This window comes from Lolium rigidum, chromosome 7 (assembly GCF_022539505.1).
Source record: "Lolium rigidum isolate FL_2022 chromosome 7, APGP_CSIRO_Lrig_0.1, whole genome shotgun sequence".
Classification (NCBI taxonomy): Eukaryota; Viridiplantae; Streptophyta; class Magnoliopsida; order Poales; family Poaceae; genus Lolium; species Lolium rigidum.
Genome location: NC_061514.1, coordinates 317,803,078 through 317,826,425, shown reverse-complemented (window position 1 = coordinate 317,826,425; position 23,348 = coordinate 317,803,078). Strand labels below are relative to the sequence as shown.

General features: G+C 42.4%; 1 protein-coding gene across 7 annotated transcripts; it reads right to left on the bottom strand.

The window, feature by feature from the left end:
• Positions 1–7,177: 7,177 nt before the first annotated feature.
• On the bottom strand, positions 7,178–15,883 carry LOC124673704 (probable glutamyl endopeptidase, chloroplastic). 7 transcript variants are annotated; one of them, XM_047209732.1, is made up of 16 exons: positions 15,653–15,883; positions 14,966–15,167; positions 14,776–14,886; positions 14,633–14,681; positions 14,424–14,530; positions 13,834–14,337; positions 13,264–13,392; positions 12,735–13,028; positions 12,173–12,631; positions 12,004–12,069; positions 11,708–11,768; positions 11,292–11,441; positions 10,973–11,107; positions 10,629–10,868; positions 9,894–10,246; positions 7,178–7,554 (listed from the first exon to the last, which is right to left on the bottom strand). In XM_047209732.1, the coding sequence occupies exons 1-14, from the start codon at positions 15,843–15,845 to the stop codon at positions 10,713–10,715; spliced, it is 2,616 nt and encodes an 871-aa protein (XP_047065688.1). In that variant the 5' UTR covers positions 15,846–15,883; the 3' UTR covers positions 7,178–7,554; positions 9,894–10,246; positions 10,629–10,712. The 7 variants fall into 7 exon arrangements, with proteins under 7 accessions (XP_047065688.1, XP_047065689.1, XP_047065687.1 ...); XM_047209733.1 differs by having other exon boundaries at positions 7,178–9,968; positions 10,069–10,246; XM_047209731.1 differs by having other exon boundaries at positions 7,178–10,246.
• Positions 15,884–23,348: the final 7,465 nt, after the last annotated feature.

Genomic DNA, 23,348 nt, shown 5'->3' with positions numbered 1-23,348 from the left:
AATGCTTGATGCAAGTTTTTAATCAACATACCCTAGTTCAAGTTCACATATGCTAAGAGGTTATTGGTTATCACCAAAATATATGATCAAATCTGGATGCTTGCTAGTTTTTGTTATGACTTTTCATGTTTGTATAATACTCTAGTTCATATTTATTATTACCAACAGAACATTGATATCACGGGCAAGCAAAAGATTCACCTAATTTTGGTCAATTGTTTGTTAAGTTTTAATATATGGTGTGTATTGATTTCGTCTTCTGATATATGTCACTAGCAAGTGGGACCCTCGGGTGTTATGGGTGACTCAGGGTCCCCTCGCTAGTGACACATGACATAATCTTTTATCAAAGAGTAAACTAGGAGAAAGCTCTTAGAAAATCTTCCAATTTTGGTGGCTAGTCTTAGCGTAACACCAAATATCTAGGTCTTTTCGAAATGGGAAATGCCTCAACCTCTGCATCAACAGATGCACACAGCCGAACCAAATATATAGGTAGATTCATCATATGAATATATGGTGGAAAATTGGGTTTGCCCACTATTTCAGTGAAGCCCTCTCTTTATTCGGGAATAGATTCCGAACATACGGTAGAGTCTTAAAGCTTCATGGCTACAATTAAATCTAAATGATCAATTATATGACAATATATGAACGAGAATTCAATGACATTGGTAATAAAATACCTCATATTTTGAATACCAAACACAACGACTACGTCGATTACTTCTACTATTGAAGGGTTGATCGATAACATTGTGTCTAACACACTTTTTTTTATCATAAAGTGATTGTAGTGCAATATAACATGCTCAAAGTAAACACTGACTGGCATTTGGGTTGCACTAGAGGAGTTCAACACTATTGCAACCACCTGTTATAGTTGATATAAGAGATGATATATAACATAATGAAGACTAAAAACGATAATACAACTAGGTACCTCGTGCAAATTTTGCATCGATACCTAGCCTTCATGTTTATTTACTATACAATAAAAATAGATTCATATGTTGGACAACATGAACAAAGGGCATATGGACGGCATCTTCCGGTGCATCTTTACTTACAACAACAACAAAAATTGCCAGATGTTAATTTGCGGATCTCATGCAACCATTTAAAGGTGCCCCCGGTAGTACATATAACTAGTTTAAAGCAAAGACTAACTGACAATTGGTTTGCACGAGAGTAGTTCAACATTGTTGTCAGTGACTTCTACAATTATAATTACCGATGAAACCTAATATAATGCAGATTAAATATCATAATACGACACATCTGATTCGACTACCTCGCACAACTTTTGCGTCAGTACCTAGCTTTATGTGTCTCTATGTTATCGACTATATAATATAAATAGATGCAATTGTTGGACAGATGAGTATGAAAGGGCATATGGGCGGCATCGTCCGGTACAATCTTTACTTACGACAACAACATATTGTCATATATGAATTCGTGGATCTCACGCAACCGTTTAAAGTGTTGGTAGTACAATATGAATTTGTGGATCTCACGCAACCGTTTAAAATGTTGGTAGTACAACATAACCAGTTTAAATTAAACACTAACTGACAATTGGGTCGCATGAGAGTAGTTCAACATTATTGTATAGTCGATGATACATAGTATAATGAAGATTAAAAAAATGATAATGCAACACATCGGATTCGACTATCTCATGCAACTTTTGTGTCGGTACCTAGCTTTACATGCCACCTTCTATGTTTGCTTCACTATATAATACAAATGTATGCACATGTTGGACAACTATGTATGAAAGGGCATATGGGCGGGCATCGTCCGGTTTAATCTTTACTTGCGACAAAAAAAATACTGCCATATATGAGTTCGTGGATCTCACACAACTATTTAAAAGTACACTTAATATGGGGTTGCTAGTTCGCCCCTATTTTTGACTTAAAAGTTTTCAGCAACTAACAGGTGGGCCATACAATGACCGTTGCAAATGCATCGCCGAACCTTATTACTATATAGCTACGCAAATGCCATACTCCCTCCGTCTTCAAATAAGTGGACATCTAGCCCTAAACTTTGTCCACAAAAGAGTGTACTCCTATCTTCTCAATGCACTTTAATTGCATCTCTCTCATTGCATGGAAATCAAATTCAATAATAGTAACCACATATTCTTCTTGTTTTCTACATGCATTTAGCTTATTGGAGGTCAAAGAATTAAAGAGGAGAGATGCATGTTACTAATGTATTTTTACTCCATTTCATAATATATCTTGAAAAACTCGCGTGTACACTTATTTGTAGACGGAGGAAGTATAGGCAACTTTGTTGTGTACAACCAAGTGTGCTTGCACGATGCCAGCAGGGAGCCCCAGCAGCCCGTGCCCTTTGTTGCACCTTATGAGTTCACAGTGTCGTCATTCATCGGGAAGAGATCCAGCTAGCTAGGGTTGGTTGGTGGCACCGTTGCATACATTTTTTTTTTTTTTTTTTTGCGACTCAAAGCAACCATTATATTAACCAAAGCAGTACAGGATGCTTAAGACAAGGTAAACAGCAGAAGGGACACATGTCCCTGCACAATTGCGAAAAGGCCCCCGGAAGACAGAAAAATACAGTCAGGACCCCGGAGTCACCTACGCCCAACACCCGCACTCGCCACCCCCCACCAGATCCACCGGAGCTTCGCCGGAGCGGGGGCCGAGCTTCCATCCTTCCCTGAATCGGGCGCGCCTCATCGCGCATCAGCGCTTCAGAGAGCCTCATGTATGGCCACAGGGGCCGTCTTCTCTGTGGCTCGTCGGCCGGGGAGGGCCCCGGAACGCACCCGATCCCGACTCCAAACATCGCCGGCAAGGCGAAGCTACCACGCCGGAGCCGCCCGCCTCCACCCACGCGCCTTGTGCAGAGGCCAAGGCCCCCTTGCCGAAGCCGAAGCCGCCACTCCGAGGAGCAGCGAGAGATGGCATCCTCCTGCCCCAAATTTCCCACATCCTCCCGCCGACGCCAGAGGGAGCGCCGCCGCAACGGAGACGAGGACGAGGAAGCAAAATCCTCCGGTGTGGTCGCCGCCGCCGCCTCGCCAACCACACCCAGGAAACCCTCGCACGCCGGCGCAGCTGCCGGCAACGCGAACCCTAACCTCACCGACCCGAAAGGCCGGCAGGAATCTACACCGCAGGCTCCGCGATTCGGCCCCGGAGGGCCTCGTCGGGATGGACGGAGCCGCGGTAGACCTCCCCGCTCTTGAGCCGCCGCCCCCATCCGAGCGCCGCCTCCCCGAGGAAAAGACCTACACTACCTAGCTACACGACGAGGACCGGGGCTCCCCTCCACCTCACGGTGCCGAAACGGCCGCCGGAGGTGAAGGGGAGCGGCGGACTCGCCGGGGAAGGACCAGGGGGACGCGGTCGCCGCCGAATCGCCTTCGATCTACTGTAGCGAAGGGATAAGGAAGGGACGAGCTCACTCCTTCAGTTCGCACCGTTGCATACATACGGACACTTCTTTAGGACGAAAAATACTGCTCCGCACTGTAGGTTGCTAAATGCTACGGATTCGATTGGAGCACCCTAGCTTGGAGCTATCTAGTAACTCTTAGCGAATTTCATTAAGTTTTCTCTGCATGGGACGCAGAGTAGAATGGACACATAAATATAACAGGAATGCATACACCAAGCATGTAACTGAGAAAACAACAAGTGTACCGAAATACCGGTTTGAATATGGGTTGCTGGAAACTGTATAGAAACATGAGGTGATGCTTTTGATTATTATTTTGCCCCGGATGTGTTCTTTGGTCGCGAACATGCAAATCGTGAATTTTGGGTTAAGGAGTTGCTCCACGTGGGCATTTTGGTCATTCCGTCACAGCCGATGTCAGTTTTCTGATGTGGCTAATTTTTTTTTGCATATTGCCCCCTAAAAAGTTAAACTGAGGACTAGAAAATTTGAAGAAACACAAATTTAGGGTCCAATTTGCAAAAAACAATTGTCCATGTCAGCAAACTAACTGACGGAGTGACGAAAACACCCGCACGGGGCAACTTCGTGACCCAAAATTCATGATTTGCAGGTTCGTGACCAAAACACACATCCGTAGCAACTTCGTAGATTAAATTGGAGTTTTTCTCTATTATTTTCATATGAAATAAAGCATATCCCCAAGGAACAATTTACTATGTATATCGGTGGAACAGTTTTCTACGCTCCAAGTAGGGAGTATGAAATGATTACAGGCTTACAGCAATGCACATTGCTAGGAAATCGGCCAAGTGCATTCCATGAGTTCGATCGATCCTCTACTAAAAAGGTTACACACGATGACAATGTCGCCATAAGATTGTCATTTGGAATCTCTTGGTGCCGACATATGACCAGTAGTAAAGTGGTTCAAACACCCGTAACCATATCGCCCTACACTACTACTCCAATATATGCGCATATACAGAACTCACCTTTTTTCACTTGCTGTTGCTATAAAGCTGATCGGTTGAATATATGCATGACTGTACTTGCAGATCAAGATCAGAAAGCTACAACTAATTAGCCGTGTGATTGCATGTTGCATGAACAACCGAATATATGTGTATGGCGACACACTTGCCACCTGAAAGGACTGCAGTGCAGTGTGGTCTGCATCTATAGTGAGAGCTTGGACTTTACCAAAGGTACGGTGCATGGTACTCCTACATACGATAGTAGATCGACCTAATTCAGCACTGTTAGTGTGTGATGATTTTTCCCCTTTGTTCTGATATCAACATCAATCACAGAATGAGAATGTCGAACTGGCACTATGCCGTGTGCATCGATGCAGAGAAAACTTGGTACGGTAAGTGGGAATGATTTTCTTTTTTAACTGAAGTCGTTAGTAGAATGTCAACAACTGGCACTATATATGTACGTGCGTCGTCGATGCACAAAAAACTTGGTTACTCTTAAGTGTTTTTTTTGTTGTTGCTAAAACCATGGGTAAGAATGATTGTTCAGTATCCCTAGGAAATGCTGAATTTTCTGTAGCACATTGTAACATGCAAAAATTATGCCCATGGTTAACGTAGCTGGAAATGGTTTTTTTACTAAAGGCTAGAGCTGGTTGTTGGGTGTCCGTTAATTTTGCTCTCAGTGTGTATGTATGCTCGTAAATCTGGACAAGGCGCACTTGTGATCTTTGGGTGCACATGCTAGAAAAAATATTTTAAAATGTTTAAAAAATCTGAGCAAAAAATTTGCACGTACATCTAGATATTCTGTGTGCGTGCACACACCAAGTTTCGTGGAAACCAGGTTTTTATGTGTCCTATATTAAAAAAAAAAGTAGTATAGATACAGGAATGTCTCATGAAGAGTTCTTTTAGCACCGAATTTTGCCTTTTTTACACACGACATGAAATATATCGGTTTTTCGTCAAACGCTCACATAGAATTGTAACGTGTCAAGATGGACGCATGACATTGTACGTGAGAATTTTCTGACATTTTAAAATGTGTTTAAAACTGTTCCCGGTTGCAACCATTTCCCCACAAATCTGCAGTTCTATAAATCACTCAGCCACCTGTTATTGTTAACAAAAAGATGAGCTTTCCTTTTGCTCAGTTATGAGAAAATAACCCTGCGTAATTTAATTACTCCCCCCGGGTCGCCATGCACGGGCGACTCTGGGGGGGTCCCCAAAACCTAACCCTAGAAGCCGCCGCCACCCTTCTCCTCGGCCGCTGCCGTCGCTGACGCCGGCGGTGGCGGCCACGCCCGGTCGGCGAAGTCGGCGGGTGAAGGTGGGCGCACTCCGACGGGTCCCCTGCCGTGCGGAGGCGGGACGTCGAAGGACGGCGCAGGTGGCGCGAGCGGTCGGCGGCGCTGGGTGCGGTGGTCCCCGGTGGCGCATGGCGGAGGGGTCGGGCGGAGAGGAGATCCCGGCGAGGTGGGCGAGGAGGGAGGTCGTGGCGGTGCGGCGGCGTCATGAGGGGCGTCTGGGAGCGGCAGGTTGGGTGGCGGCAGCGCGGAGGCCTCGGCCAGTGAACGCCCTGGCGAGCAGAGGACCGCCGCCCCCTTGGCCGGCGCTCCTGCGGTGTTCCTCGTCGGCATCGCGGGCAGAGGAAGCTGGCGGCCCGGGCCCGATATGGGCTTGCGGGCCCGATCTGGGTCTGGCGGGCGGGGAGGCTGGGAGGGACGTCTCGCCTGGAGTGGGCAGCGTTCGTGGAGGGCTACCCCAGCCCAAGCCGGAGGAGCGGGAGTGTTGGCCGCAGTGCTTCGTGCCGGCGGGTGTGAAGGTTGCGGTGCCTCGCCGGGATGGAGTCGGAATTGGAGTCTTCGCCTAGCCTTCAGCCATGCGGTGGGTGTTTCGGAGTTCTGCGGTTTTTGCAACTTCATCGATGAGGGGCTGCGACGGCGGCGGTGCGAGGCCTCACGGACGGTATGCCCCAGTTCCGGGGGTTGGGGAGGCTTGCGATGACTCGGACGAAAGTCTAGCTTGGCTCAGTCGGGCCGGCGGCGATGGCGCCCGCGAGTATCGTTCCCCTCCTTGGAGGCGCCGCCGAGGAGTTTCGGAGTCCCCATAACCTGCTTGGAGCTGGATGTTGTCTTCGGGCGAAAGCCTCGATCCGTGGATCGGCTCGATGGCGGCATCTTTGACGTCGTAACTCTGTTGGGAACATCGAGTATGAAGACACGGTGCACAGGTCCTTGGCGGCTTCAATCCGGCGTCGCAGCGGTCCATGGCAGTTCATCAAGGCACTATGCACGTCACTGCTGGCATGTTCTCGAGGACAGCTTCTGGGATCCTTCCAAGTCCCGCCATTGATCTCCTTCGGATGGTGCGTTGACAAGGAAGTTCCTTTGGGAGCCGTTCCTCTTCGGAGGTGCTTCGCGCCGGTCAAGACGTGGCTTGGTTTGTTGCTTAGGACAGGTTCTTTGTGTTGTGGTTGTTTGGTCTGTAGCCGGCGTTGTGTGGGGTTACGCTCGTTGCTTGTAGCGAGTGTTGCTGTTCTTGTACTCAAACTTCTGCCTTCTATAAAGATATAAAGATATGGTACACCTTTAGCGTACTCTCGAAAAAAAAATAACCCTGCTGTAACTATAAAAGCCAAACCCACAAGGAATTATGCCCTTTGCTCTCCACTGTCTGGGTTCAGAACCCTACCACATCAACCTGGTCTGGGTACCGTATCCAGATTTCAGGAAATGCCAAAATACTACGGACACCGATAAATGAATTAATAGTACGAAATAGATTGAGTGACAGCAACAAGTCGAAACGTCTCAGTTTCAGGCTAATAATAATACAGTGCCAGTGAAGGCAACTGGCAACTACCCTGGCTGTGAGTCACTATTTAGAAACAATCTCATATCACAGCAGCCAAGCAATGTACCAAATGTCTACCTTTTATTGTGGCAGTGATTGGTCTGAACCAAACAGGAGGCTACAAATCGAGGCGAAAACGCGACGACTCGGGTGAAATTAGTGTGCCCCTGGAGCTTTCTAAATTGCAGCACCTACCGGCTGCTTTCTCTGTCGATCTTGCTTGCTGCCGCGTCTCCTATCTTCTCATCACCTCTCCTTTTGCTTGCCACTGTAAGACAGTAACAGCCATCAGATATGCAAGTGGTGCTCCTAGGCCTAGCTTGGCTTCTTGGCCTTTGGGAATCATTGGAAGGCACCCAAAAAAGATAGGTACTAAAGGTGCCCATGAGAACCATTTCGACTTGTTGACTTTGCACACAAAGAAACTGCAAAAGATGAGGCCAATCATTCTGATTTTTTTTTTGGAAGACATCGTCCCAGCCGTTCACTCGCACCCCTGACAGAAAACACCCTGAATGGAGCTTTTCGACGAGAGGATCGAAACAGGGGCAAATATTCTTCATTGATCTGAACCGGTTGGTGAGACTTTCGGCGATGAATGGCCCAGGCGCATCAACAGATATTGCTCAGATGAAGGCAATACCTTCGGGAGAACAAGATAAGGGCAACATGGAGAAGCCCTGGATGAGGCTATGGCAGCTACTGTTCAGGTTCAGCTGCGATCTGATAGAAATCTCCACTCGCCAAGTTGCAAGGAGGATTGGGGAAGGAAACGTACCAGAATGGTATGGGTGTTGCTTGTATGGACAGAACAGATGGAAAGGCGTGTGGCCTGCACAAGTCTTGCAAGACTATGACACAGAGATGCTTCTGTCGTTGTGGAGAATTCAAACCACCATTTGGCTTTCTCCTGCAAAATAAATGGTGTGGTAGTACAAAGTCTAAAAATGTGTGCTTGGATTTGATTCCTTGACAGCGACCTACATTAAAATGCTGTCAAAAAAATCCTGTACTCGGGAATATAGCGCGTGTAGTGCACGCGCACGCGTGTATGTACATGTATATCATGACTGCGATGTGCTTGTGGTGTGCCTCCTCCAGGCGACCTCTTAAATGAAATGACCCATGGAATAACAGCTATGCAAGTACATTGATGACTTTCCCTCATCAGGTGGCACAATGGAGTGGTAAATAACATTCAAACTGCAGGTTAAAGAAGAGTTCAAGTTCAGGGAAGAATATTTGAATCGCCAGCAAGCTAACACTGAATCATTTAGTGCTGACAATTGTTTTTTGGCCAGAATCCATGTCCCTCCTTCGATCTTAGCATGGATCAAGCAATTATCCTTTCTAGGCTCCTGGCTAGCCTTCTGAATCAGCATCATAGAATTATCAAAGTGAATAGAGTTTACTAAAATTATATTTTAAGACTTAATCATTTAATGTGTCAAATTACAATTTTACGTTACTTTGATTTTGTTAATGAATTAACAGAGCTCTGGACCTATAGTTTTATTTACTACAAAAACCATGTCATATTTCTTGGCAAGAAAGAAGTGTGATTGATAGGATTCCATCAAAAAAATGAAAGCATACTATAGTTTTTTGTCATTTACCACAAGTAAATGGTGACCTGATTATGATACTAGGTGCGGTTAGATCAAAGTATGATGTCTTGTTGTACTTACTGTTGCTCTCCAAATCATGTGCTTGTGCAACAGGATGATGATGAAGCTAGGCTTGAGTTAGTCTCATGTTATCTAAAATAATCTTTAATTGTTAGTTGATCCTTAAGTGTACCACATTAACAAACTCAGCAGAAAAAAGCAGATTTTATTTGACAAGCATCATCGAAACAAGCTCACATGGTACAACAGTTGCCTTATCTGTTTGTAACTATTCATAGATGATGGAGACTTAATTGACCTTCTCCACGCTCAATATATTATCAAACACCCAGTGTCATACAAGTCTTTGTTTTTCTGTATAGGATTTGTCAAGCAAGAAAATGTCACCAGTGCTTCCAAGTTTATTTGAGCCCTACCAATAAAATACTATCGCCTGCAATCGATTAGAGGTGACACATTCACATTCACTAAGCTTTTACTGTTGAAGGAAGTCAAAACAAGAAAATAACTTCAAATATTAAACCACATTTTGCCAGAATTATTTTTCCTTGGTGTTTTAATAAGATTTCTTTGCTAGTTTTTTTAGATGGTGCAACGAGATAACTTGTGAAGGACCAATAGGAGCAATTTAATCTGAATGGTATCTGTAACAGAAACACCAGGCTCCAGGCATCTATCCAAAGCAAACAAGATGCACTGAGGGTAGTAAGGTGAGGACATTATTCTACACACGGCATCTTACTGAAGAAACTATCTGATTTCCTTTTGCGATTTCTGATATGGTTATGGTCAATTTGTGATACCACAGAACCATATGATTGTCCATTGTTATGCAGTTATACCAGCAAAAATGAGTTAGAGATTTAGAATCACAGAAATTCATGTATAAAATGCAGAAAACAAGTGCAAGTTTGGGAGCATACATCATAATGATCTTAACTAAAACAAAATCTATTAAAAGAAAGGGATTGGACTTTACCCTCGCTATGCTTTATCATACTTGAATTTTACAGAGTTGATGTCTTCAGGCCTAAGATTTGTGCATTGGCAGATCCTGATGATATAGCACTTTGTGTATAATGCTCTAACATTCAAGAAAAAAACTGCAGAGAAGCCATGCTCTTGAAAAGCAGACAATAGAGATACAGATATACCAATGGTGTCTATTGGCCTGTAAGAGTATGGCTCAGAGTGCCGTGTTACAAGTGTCAAGAATGACAAGGAATGAGACAGTGCTCTTCTGTGTCGCATGGAAACCCAGCAATATCATTGTGAATTGCTTTTGAACTTCATTAAGCCAATATGATCCAAGGCCAGTAGTATAAGGTTGCTCTGCAAAAGGAAATGACACCAAATTCATGACTTAACCATGAACATGAATAGCACATCACAATTTAGTACGGAAGCACTTGCTATATTTGAGTCTCAAGCTCAAGAACTTAGATAGCCAAAATAAAGAAGAATGTGTCGCGATATATAAACATGTATTTTGAACACGCACAAAATCATGTACTGGCGGCCACCAGCATGTGAATGTTGAACTATTTGCTGAAGTGCAGTTCCTACAGATTATGCAGTCAGATAAAAGATGCAAGTACATCAAACACCAAAATTAAGAGATCTAATAGTTCAGATACATGCTAGTTGCAGTAGGCAGGAACCAGCGAATGTTGTGCACATTGAAAAGGTTAACTTAATGGACAGAAAGTCTTACCAAACTGGTCAAGTTCAACATTAAGGCTTCAAAGGCTGATTGTGTTGTCTTCTCAACACTGGACTCCACAAGCTGGGTGCTGCTTTAATTACTTGCACAATATTTCTGCAGCCACCTATCAGTCTCCCAAATTACATGCATAATGCTCTCCCTTGCAGTGTATCGGTGACCCTCGAATGGGAGAATCACCAGGCGGCATGGCGCTCCATGCCTTTTCAAAGCATCGTAAAATTGAGTTGACTACAAAAGTCCAGGAATATCTTAGTTCTAGATAACAATTAAAACTGTAGGACAAACAAAGCATTCAGAACTGAAATACCCCGGAAGCTACTGTTACTACTTACCTGCATTGCTGTTGTTACTTTGCTGTCTTCTTCTCCGTGAAACAGTAGAATTGGTTTCTTGATTTTGTTAGCTAAAATGAAGGGGCTCATCTTAATATAGGTATCGGTAGCCTCCCAGAGCGTCCTCACCTCTTTCTGCAAGCAGAACACATGGAAACATCAACAAAGACAAGTCCACCTGAAAGTGTATTGTGCTGTGGTGTCTAGGCGAATCCATCTGGGACAAGTATGCAACTTTTGAGTTCGGTTCCTTGCTTGAATAAATCAGCACAGCTCCTGTCATCTTCTTCAAATTTATATATTGTACATTAGATCGAACCTGAAAGCCAAATGGAGTAAGTGTCCTGTTGTAGGCTCCCGAACGTGCGATTCCACAGCAGAAAAGGTGAGGTGCATGTGCCAAGAGGTTAGCAGTCATAAATGCACCGTATGAATGACCACCCACAGCGATTTTGTCACGGTGAGCAACCTGAAGAACAGGATAAATTTATGTAATTACAGGTCTCAAGAGTAATACAGGGTTGAATTACATATCTTAATAGACAACATATCTATTTTTGCATTTTTTGATTAATCACATTTTTATTAAATGTATTTCCCTTTTTACAGTGCTCAGATACAAATAATTAATCCAAAAGGAGGGTAATGAACCAAGTATGGGGAAACATGAAGACCTAAAGATGGCCTTGCAAATCTGAAACCATTTGTGTTGAAAAGAAGTAAGAGAAACCTTACCCCTCTTCTTACAACTTCATTTACTGCTGCTTCCGCACTAGCAATTAGCTGCTCGATGTACCTAGGAAAGAAATAGATTGCATTTCAAGTAAGCATCATATCTAGGTATCTCATCACAGCAGTTAGGCATGTTTCTCTTGCTGAAGAAAAGCAATAAGGCACATTTTACCTATATAAATGTGTTTAATGCAGGGCTATGTTAGTGCAATGTTTCTACAGCATAGCAGCCCCAGAACTTACAAGGGCAGAAAAGTGTAGAAAATGGTTAGCTGAATAGGTCGAATACTAGTCACTACCTATCATTCGCCTCTTGGTCTCCTTCACCAATTATGGGGATTGTCGGGTCAGCCAAAATAACAAACCTGTAAGATAAGATGCGGTATAAGGGTGAATAAGATACATTTTTGAAATGATGGGAAATTAAATAGCAAAAAAGATATGCTTGAAAATGAAGTAAGATAGTACCCTCTAGCTAACCAAAGAAGAGGAAAATTGTTGTTAATGCGTGCAAATTTATTGGGTGAACGGCGAACTTGCCCAGCAGCCTCTCTGCTTTTAAACTCTCCAGGATAAGACCAAATCAAGCATGGAAGAGGCCCATCTTTTGATGGATTATAGCCTGGAGGCATATATAATGTAGCAGTAAGTTTAACGCCATCTTCCCGCTTGTACCTGATTATTTCTTTCTGCAACGATGCCAGCTGAGGATATGGATGGGGGTAACTTGTTAACTGGACTTCCGTCTTATCTGGCCAAATACTAAGATAATATTGGGTAGCTTCACTTCTTGACTCTTTTGATATAAGTAATTTTAGTTGATTTAGCTGGATTTCACATTCGGGACAATATGACATCAGTGCAAGAACAGATTCATAGTACTTCTCTTTGCCACTTTCCCATATCCGCTCTTTCGTTCCCGTAGTTCTGTAAAGAAGCAAGTTGTGCCCCATATAATAGATTCAGACAATCGCGGCGAAGTGGAAATGCGAGGTACAATAGAAATGATTGAAAGAGATCAGCAGCATACATATTCAAGAGATCAAGGAAAGGGACGCTTCCTTTTGGCGTGGCACCCAGTCCCTTCATTAAGATGTAGGTCTCTTCACTTGTCTTAATTTTTGCAATGACGAGGGTGCCTGCACGAGTTCTGCACATCATTGGAGAACCTGGACTTGAGTAGGCATCTTCGGAAGATCTATCGAATAATAATCGTGGGCTAAACTCTTTGCAGTCAGGAGAGATAACCCATGTTCTTGTTCTGCGTGTCTTGTGCCAATATTCATAGACCAGTGCATGCAATCCATAGCACCAAGAGATCTTTCTGCAGAATTAACAAAAACATTGAATTGTAGTATCATAGACATGGGCAGCTGAAGATCGTACGTTTCGTATTTTTATTCCGTGGTTAAAAAAACTAAGCTATGAGAAACTTCCTAAGGTACACTTTAAAAGCCGAAATTCAAATTTATCTCCAAGAACAGATAGGCGAAGCTAAACTAATGCCCCATTGTAACATCATCATGAGAAGAAAGTATTGTCCCGCAGTAGTTCAATACCCATACCGAAGGTCAAGTTTAACTAGAACTTGAGGTTTCTCGCCATTTAAAGGCTCAGCAGGTTCCATGTAAACTATATCACGTGGTGAGACTTCAACATTTGCATCTCCTCCATCTTGTGCCTCCACCCTTCGAAGATACCAGGTGTGAATTAAGAACATAATAACACTGGCAATCCGTCGTAGTTAAGCACATGTGATATTGACAACTAATGTATTATGAATAATCATTAATGTAGTGATTGCCTTTCTGCAAAAAGAAAATAATTTGAGATAGACTATCACATGTAGTTTCAGACTAGTACACCAAATCCAGAAGTAAGAAATGCCAAGCCTAAGCTCAAAAGAATATTTCAAAAAAAATATAAGCAATACATTTGGATTATCTATTAAGAGTGGAGACATAGCCACCAAGTGCATAAAGAGGCATAAATTTATTGGAACTATGAATACATCAGGATTGAGTTTACCTAGTATTTTCTCATGAGAATTGACCGTATTAACATTTTTTAGTTGATGAAGTAGTATATGTGCGTCATAAATTAAAAGACTTAAGCCTTTTGTGACTCACCAATAAAATGTTGAAGGCATGTCAGGCCTCCACCTGATTAAACGTTTTCCCTTACGGACGCTGTTAGGTGCAATTGGAATATTCTCAGCAAGGGGTAGATCACAAACTTCACGGATAAATCTACCATCAACTGTCCACAACTCAACCTTCCTCGGGAACCTTTTATAGGAGACTATAGAAGAATATGGCTGGTGAACAGAGGTGAGCATCAAGTACTTCTCATCTGGTGAAGGATTAAGAGAAACATATATAGCAGGGGAGGCTACTGGCATCACTATCCCATCCAACGAGATCAGTACTAACTGAGAGGTTGCATAGTAATTGAACAATTCTTCCTCATGCAAATCTTTCAACATTTCTTTCGTGGCTCTCATCCGGATTACATTTTTCTGCTCATTGGAACGAATCCTTGGACCAAAAGGAATCAATGGCTTCTTTGGTGAATCGACACGTGATGAAGGAACAGTGCAAACCAACAGAGTGGAATTATCCACCCAGACAAATCTGTAAAAGATCACAAGATGAGCGTTGATTTATGAGAGAATCAAAAGACGGAAAGACAGTTCACCTGAAAAAACAATGGCACTCACAGCTCAAAAATAGCATTCAGTCTTATGTCTGTTGATTTGAAAAGTGGACGAGCTTGTCCAGATTCAGCATCAGCGACCCACAATGCTAAATTGCTACCATTGCTCACCTACTCGAGTCATGAAACGCATCAAGTAGATGACAGAATCAGCAACCCATTAACCTGGGAAATGGTGCTCCCATTTCATAATCTAGAGCATCAGCTAATCACCTCATCTCCATAGCGCACAGTGAAGGCCATGTGCTGACCATCTGGTGACCTGAAAATGAAATCCACAGATACAAGAAGAAACAAGGTTGAGCAAAAAGGAACGAAACATGTATACTACATTGAAGAATGTTTGAAAAAAATACCATGTTATGAAATTAATCTTTGCACCATCTGGGTACCCATGGACCACTTTCTCTGGACCCAAACTTCCATCATCCATCAGCAGATGGACACTAATCCCAGTATAAAAGGACCTGGAAATCAGCCAACCTTTAGCTGCAAGAAGGTTACGATCACATGCTCTCTCAAGATGACAAAAGGCATGTTACTTACATTCGACTCCTTGCGTTAGAACTGGGATCGATCCGAATACCAGCGAGTATTTTATCAGGCTTTGCAAGCTCGGACAATGGAGGCATAGCTCTACGTTTCAGGAACATGATCCTATCTCGGCGAGGGGAGACATAGTAACTTGGATTCGGTGGCACGTCCATGATTTCCTGGATTTCCTTTGGAGGGAGGCGATATTCCGGCGCTGCAGATAGACGCATCATGTACAACGGAACAACGGTTCTGCTAATTATGTGGAACTTAACACGTCCTTTTCTAAATTTCCCAATTTCTTAAGAAGTGAGATTGTGCAGTGGACGATGTGAGCAGCTTCATTTTGATAGGATAGGTGAAGCATATCTAACTGTGAACTTGCATTTGGGGAAAAATGAAAAGGGCAAAAACAATATTTTCCTTGGCTAAACTATAAAGATTTCAACCGAGAGATTTCAACCGATTTTGTTCCTCTAACGTTACGAAGCATCTGAAGTTACAGCGCTTCCCTTGTTAACCAAGGAGATTCGAAGCACCTAGTGAACTGAATATTCCCAAAACAAACAGGTCCCGACCAAAGTTCAGCATACGAGACAACGGCATCTCCGGCCTTCTACCAAGACAACCAGATGACCCTAGCAAGAACTAATATTTTCGCCGCGCCCGACAATAGTAAAGCTCGGATCTCACGCTCACCTGCGTCGTCTTGCTGCGCAGCAGGGCCGGGCCGAGAACCGGCGGCGCATTTCGCCGAGAACCTGGTGGGCGTGGCATGGCTCCGGTAGGGTAGGAGGCGCAGGCGCCGATGGGACAGAGCGGAGGAAGGTGATGCGGCTATGGAACTGAAATAGGCGAAGCATAGGCGCTTGTCTAAGCTCTGAAGCAGCATTGGTGTTCAGGTGTTCGTGCTGTGCTGCGCTTTGTGTGGATGAACTGGCACGTTGAGTTATCGTGCAGAAGTAAATCCAAACGCCTTTTTTTTCATTGCTCCTTCCTCCGTCAGCGAATAATAAGTTCTAAAATTTGACAACATTTTACAAAAAAAAATAGCAATATGTGTCATGAAATTACTATATTATTAAACTACATGTCAAAATGAATCTACAAGTATTAATTTAATGTTAGGTATTTCGTTATTAGGGTAGGGCAGTCTTACTTTGTTAGATTTTCGATCAGGTATATCCTCCTACATGTGTGGGATGTTGCCTTAAAAAATAAATCTAGCTAGTTTTCGGTTTTTGTAAGATTCTGCCTTGTATTACACGGCTTTCTACATGTGTTAGACATAGACTCCAAAAGTTGATCTAGATAGTTTTCATATCTTGCAAGATTTCACCCTATATTACAATATATTATCCCAGTCATGTGAGGCATGAGCTCGCAAATTATATCGACATAGATTTCACCGGGAAAATCCCGCTACATATACCGTGTAAGCTCGCACACTGTACAACACTTATATATCCACGTCTACTTTATGGTGGTGAGCTAGCTCCTGCCACAACTACCAATAATGTTTTCGTGATGTACTACACCTATTGATATGAAGTCATGATAAATGAAGTTGTCCGATTAATCTTATGTAGCGATCAAATGTTAGGACAATCATATCATTTGGTGAGTAGAAACATTTGACTGTTGACTTGGAATGTCACGACACATGACATCCCTAGATGAGTATAAACGTTCGAAAAGTTCACTTGTTACTTATATCTACTGATTGAATGTCACAACAAATGTTGCCGTTATATGAGTGGAAGACTTGATTTCTTGACTTAATACTTACATCTACATATCAAATGTTATTATACATTTTTTTTAGCATAAACAATAGGAAAAACTCCCTAATGCGCCATTTTTTGTTATTATAGATGTTATGGTTAGATTCGTAGAACAAGTTGCAACATCCCGTGTGGGGCCTCGTAAACCATTAAAGACTTGATGAGTGTGCCATTTCTATTTTTTAAAAACATGTGAAATAATTATGAGTTTGATTGCATATTAATAAATGATATTTATATATTTAGAAAGTGAATGCAAATTATATGCTAAAAATGACATCATTTCTTCAACATATAGGATATGTTTCATGTACACATGATATCTCTTCATATAAGACGAACATGAGTTATCTAGCTCATGTAGGGGGGAATTATTAAAAAAGTATAAAAATAATAATTTAATCATTTTTGTGTAGCTCAAACAAAGTATTGCAAACTGAGGTTTTTAGTTACATCATTGGCTACATAAAGATCTCTTACAATTTTTTAATATGACTATTTACTTTTTAAATAAAGGGATCACGGGAGCTAGAAATCTCTACTCCAAAATATTATGATATTTACTGTGATGCGAGGGAAATCATCAAGTTCTACAAGAATCCACTAGTGTTGCCACGGCAATCCGCATGGATGCGTGAATGGTGTATGTTACGTCCTACCATGCAACCTCTCCTTGAAGCCAAGGCTCCACCTTCATAATCACAGACTATAAAGATCACGTGCAATCCAACTCACCGCTCTTAGGAAAATTCATCATGCCTCATTTTGTTTAGATATATTTTGTTTTTGCAATGCATAATTAAGTTCCATAAGATTTCTTCTAGACTCACCTTCCTTTTAAAACATCGATTTATTTTAACTCTAAAAAATATTTAATTACTCTCACCAATTTTGATCTCTAGTATTAATATTTGAGCATGCATATTATTCTCTTCGTAATGGTGAACATTTATGATGTATACAAATATTTTTTGGGTATATATCATACTTTTTTTATTGGAGAAATATTGCCCGTTCAGAAAGCCGACAATCATGAACACCCAAAAAAAATATAAACACATACGGCCAAATTAATCCAACTATGTAATACCTCATATGTTGTTGCAGGAATGTGTTGGTAAAAAAATCAAAATAATTACATAAAAATTCTAAAAGGATAATTTGCGTATATGATATAAAAATATAATGTCTTGTTAAATACATGGCGCTTTGCGCAAATGAATTCCCAAGACGAAGTTGGTGGTAAGTACAAATGATGTAACATAATACCGAATTACTAACGATAGATAGGATGACCATGGTAATATTTGGTTGAATGTATGGTCACCAATGTACTTATTATAGGAAAAATGGAGAACTACATTCAAATCAAAAGATATATTTCTAGAAAATAAGATGTTATTCTAAATCACGAAATATGTGCAATTGCCTCAAACAGCAAGATACTTGTTCATTCCTTTCTAAGGCTTGGTTGTTTTATAATTTTAGTCCACACCGAGAGAACTGGCAACTAGCGAAAGTGTAAAATTAATCTAGAATCACTCGGGGTGCTTGTGATAATTTTAACATGCATGAAAAAGAGGGGCAATCCACTTACAAAGGATTAGAAAATCCCAAGCCCGAGGCTGGTGCCGCCACGCCCTTCCTTCACATGAATATAGTTCTCAAACACCAATTCCCTCTTTTCCGTTGGTATCCCACACCAGTATCAACAACCATGAAGTAAACTCAGCCGAGTTGGGATCATTCTAAAGTGGCATGCGAGTATTTTGCGTGGCTCTGTCCTCCCTTGCATGACACTTAGCAATGATCCCAACTCAGTTAAATTTTATTTTGAGGTGGCTGATACAGGTGTTGGATACCAAAGGAAAAGAGGTAGTAGATGTTTGAGAACCTCAAGGGGGTTCTTATCATGGAGAGTCCTAGGGATGGGGGCGTTGGCCCATGCTCGGAGAACAACATGGCCTTGATCATGAAGTTGATGTCGTTGATGAGAAAGTTGTCGAGAATTTTCTTGAACCTCTTGAAGTCACCGACGACGACATCGCATTGGAAAATACAAAAGTCATTGGGTCGCAGACCATCTCGATGTCTATTCATGTCGGGGATGTTTGCCAAATCCGTGGACTCCTCAAGCACTAATGTAGTGTTGAATTGTACCTCCTCCAACTGCAACTTTCCGGACTCCACCTTGATCATGTCTAGTATCGTGTTGAGTATATCTGCATGTGCAAACATACATGTTAAAAAAATGGACGATAAATCAGGATATGCTCGATAGAATAACTTACCACTTCTATATCAAAAAACACACATAACCAAGATAAAGAGTAAATGTGAGTCCCACAATAGAAAAAATACCAGTTATATGTGGCCACCTATTTTTTTTGTACGACCATCTATTTCAACTACCTTCAATGTTAATATATTTAGAAACTAGAATCTAATTCTTTACCAATCTGATATTTGTTTTGATGCAATCATTTGCATTTTCATATCAAAAAGAACAAAATAAATGTGTAAATTTTTACTCTTTTAGAACTAAAATTGTAAAAAAAAGTTATTTGTGTAAATTTACCTTTTATGGCATGAAAAATACGTAGTGATAGATTACATTAGAAAAATTAAAAAGTACAAAGTATATCAACTAAATAAAGTAGCGGGTAATACATAGCATTTGTGTATATATGCATTGACGGACCCAGGAACTATGGTTTCGTCAGGCAAAAGAAACTCACACAAAAAAGCATCCAAAGAGCAACCCATTAATATGTGCACAAGCTTAATTTACCTACTGGAGGCACCTCCTATATGGTACAATAAGAAGAGCATTAATTGTTCTCCTTTTACATTGGAGATGAGATAATAAAAAAGTTAAAAAAAAGTTACCTCAACAAAGTAATATATTACCAACAAAATGGTTTTGGATGCCACTTTATACATCCAATATTTATCCAACACGAAGAAAGCAAACATCACTAAACACATAAATTTGGTTCCAGGAATGGCGACGCCGACATTGAGTACAATCTTACCCACGATTGAGGGAAAATACTTGTACTCAGCCTGCCCCAGCCAAACCTGGCGATGGAAGATAGTTGAACACACAAAAAATATCTAGAAACACACATCACAAAATTGATACAAATTTCTTAGATGGCAAGACAGAGAACTAGACAGATGTAAATTTTTAAATCATGAAGTTTCCAAAAAAAAAATATTGTAAATCATAGGGTGGGGGACGAGGGTAAAAGCAGAGTAAGGAGCAACGACGTGGGGAACCGGAGAAGTCGGTCAATATTAGGGTATGTTTTTTCTTCATAGGAGAAATGCATCCCTTCATACATAGTTGATAATTATGAATGCATCCAAAATAAGATGTAAGCATGTACGACCAAATTAATTCAACCAATTGATGTCCCACAAGTTGATGCGGGAATGTGTATTTCAGGAAGCTCTTCAGAATTACATAAACAAATGCTAAAAATAGAATATGCAAATAAGAGCTACAAAGAGAATTGTTGTTAAATACCTTGTGTTTTGGCACAATGAATTCCTAGTATCTAATTTTGGGTAAGTACAAATGCTATAACACGTTTACCATATTACGCGTCGCACAAACACGGAGGGCATCATAACGATGGGTAAGACTGCATCCACATGGTGGCGCCCCTTCTCTTCTCCGACGGTGATCGGGCCGATTTGGCCGCATAGGGAAAGGCGGCTAGTGCGTCTGGATTAGGGATCGGATTTGGATGTTATGGAGGGGAATTTGTGGAGAGCGTCCTTGGATGGAAGGAGGCATGGGTGGAATGTGATCTAGATCTGGGATTTGTGGTGGCGGCTGGGAGGAAGACGAGAGACGCTGCTAGGGTTAGTTTATATAAGAAGGGAATCGAGGGTGAACTCTTTTGGTAGGCCTGACATAACTAAGTTTTAGAGGGAAGAAAGCAACGGGGCCTGCTATGTTTTGATGGGCCATACCAATTTCTCTATGGATGGGAGCAAAGATGTCGCATGAGATCTTCATCCGCTTATATGGGTTGATGGGCCTGAAGGAGATCCATCACAAAATGTTAAAATCCATTATCAAATTGTGCCATCTGTGATGTTCCTTAGACTGTCTCGGGAAAATTACTATGGATCAACATGTTTTTTATTGTGTTATAATTGAAGAATGGCAAGGAAAAATGTACACTTTAGCTACAAAATAACATAGTAGATAAGATTTCTCGAATGTTTTAGCAATTTTTTCAATCCATGTCTCCCCAAAGCATTATGACATCCAATGGCCAGCCAGTGAGGACACGCGTAATCATCAGGACAAAGCCCCATGAGCCTTTCGCACGCACCCATGTACTACTTCGAGTTGCTGGATGCTAGCCCCCGCCCCTGCCCAAGTCTTCATCGTATTTGATATGCAACAACTTCGGTAGTCTTGCAAAGGGTTGTCTATCAACTACGACAAAAGAATATTCGTGGTAAACATAAGGATGGAATTTCTCCATATGACATTCCACAAATTTAGGTCTCACTTGTTAGTTTAGTTTAAAATATTATGATAAGCTAATTCCCTACATTAATGCTCTAGTTTTCGTTCTTGTTTTCCTTGTGTTTTTCTAAGCACATTGAGACCATTCTGAAATTAGTACGGGTGGACAGTACAAGCAAATCTCGGTGAGAGCTTGTGAGCATGGCTTCTCCCATGTTGTGGGGCCCAACATGGATCGTGGCCAGTCCTCTAGGTCGTGGCCGTACGAGGGTCCACGCCATGAGATCATGTGGTGGGTCATATCCGCGCAGAAGAATGGCTCTCATATACAAACCTCGTATGCACGAATCCGCCCCTACGCCATGCCTCCATACACACGAGCTACCGGTGCCCAAGGCATGCGCCTTGGAAGTGCCTGCGCGTCGCAAGGTTTTCTGTCACTTCTCCCTCATTCCTCGCCCATTGTTCCCAATAAGTGCATTTTCCATCATGTTTTTGGCATTAGCAGTATTTTGATATTTTACAGCGCTGAGATGCACATATTCTGCTTGTTCCACCGAGATCTCGGAAATAAAGAGGTTGGTGATCAAATCAATTAAAGCAATCAGTTTTTATACAAATATGCTAATTGGAGGTATTAAACATTTTCCATACACCCACCCACGCACCTGGGGATCAAGCCAATGAAGAAATTCATGAAGTCACGTTAATACAAGAGCTAAGAGCATCTCCACTCATGACCACCTTACGACGTCCGGCGCCAGACCGTATAGGGGGTGCCGGCGCGTAACCCTGAAATAGTGGGTAGCGGCGCCCAGTCGCATCCCCAAACGCCCACCCCCAAATTTGAAATATAAAAACACACGCCGATCAGATTTCTAGCCCACAAAAAGATCATTGTCTCGATGAAGCACATCGTCGCAAATGAGAAGTCTTGACGAACACATCATCGCAAATTGCGACATAGAAATGTCTAGAGAACCAAAAAAAAGGAGGCACGCAGGCCGGTCGGCATAAGATAAATCAAGCAATTTCCTCCACCAGGAATCGGGGATGATGGTGGGCGTCGTCCACGTAGCGATCGGCGATGGCGGTGAGGCAGTCGACGGGGAAGCGTCAGTGGCCGGTGGAGTAGTAGTCGTCGCTGGAGTCGCGGTGTTGGGCTGGGAAGCGGGTGGAGCTTGACTCTCGGTTACGATCGTGGTGCGCTGCGCCGCACTCCAAGCCTTGACGTCGTCGTCATGGCACTGGTGTCAATGAGCAGGATCGCCATGTCCTCTTTCCTCTTCTTCGCGACGATGTTGCCCTTGATCAGGTCGAGCTTGATGTCATGTCTCTCCATGACCGACACCCACTACTAGGGTGGAGGCGGGGAGGGGGACATGGCGGCCCATAGCCTATTGGGCCCCTCCAGGCCTTTCACACGAAGCTTTTGAAACCTTTCGCGGATTATTCTAGACCTTCTAAGACCGTTCACGTTGTTGTAGTACCTTCCGGTACCTTATAGAAATATCCGAAAACCGTTCTAAATACTCTCGTCATTATTTCGGATACCTCCCAAACAATCTAAGAATTTCCGAACAACCTTCGGGGCCACTTCCTTCTTTTTCTTCATTCGTACTCACATTCCAAATGTTGTTAAACCTTCGGGGCCACTTCCTGCTAGATATGTTTCTCTTAATCCTTCACCAGATGAGAAGTACTTGATCACAGGATCAAGTACTTCTCGGATCAAGTACTTCTCATCTGGTGAAGGATTAAGAGAAACATATATAGCAGGGGAGGCTACTGGCATCACTATCCCATCCAACGAGATCAGTACTAACTGAGAGGTTGCATAGTAATTGAACAATTCTTCCTCATGCAAATCTTTCAACATTTCTTTCGTGGCTCGCATCCGGATGACATTTTTCTTCTCATTGGAACGAATCCTTGGACCAAAAGGAATCAACGGCTTCTTTGGTGAATCAACACGCGATGAAGGAACAGTGCAAACCAACAGAGTGGAATTATCCACCCAGACAAATCTGTAAAAGATCACAAGATGAGCGTTGATTTATGAGAGAATCAAATAACAGAAAGACAGTTCACCTGAAAAAACAATGGCACTCACAGCTCA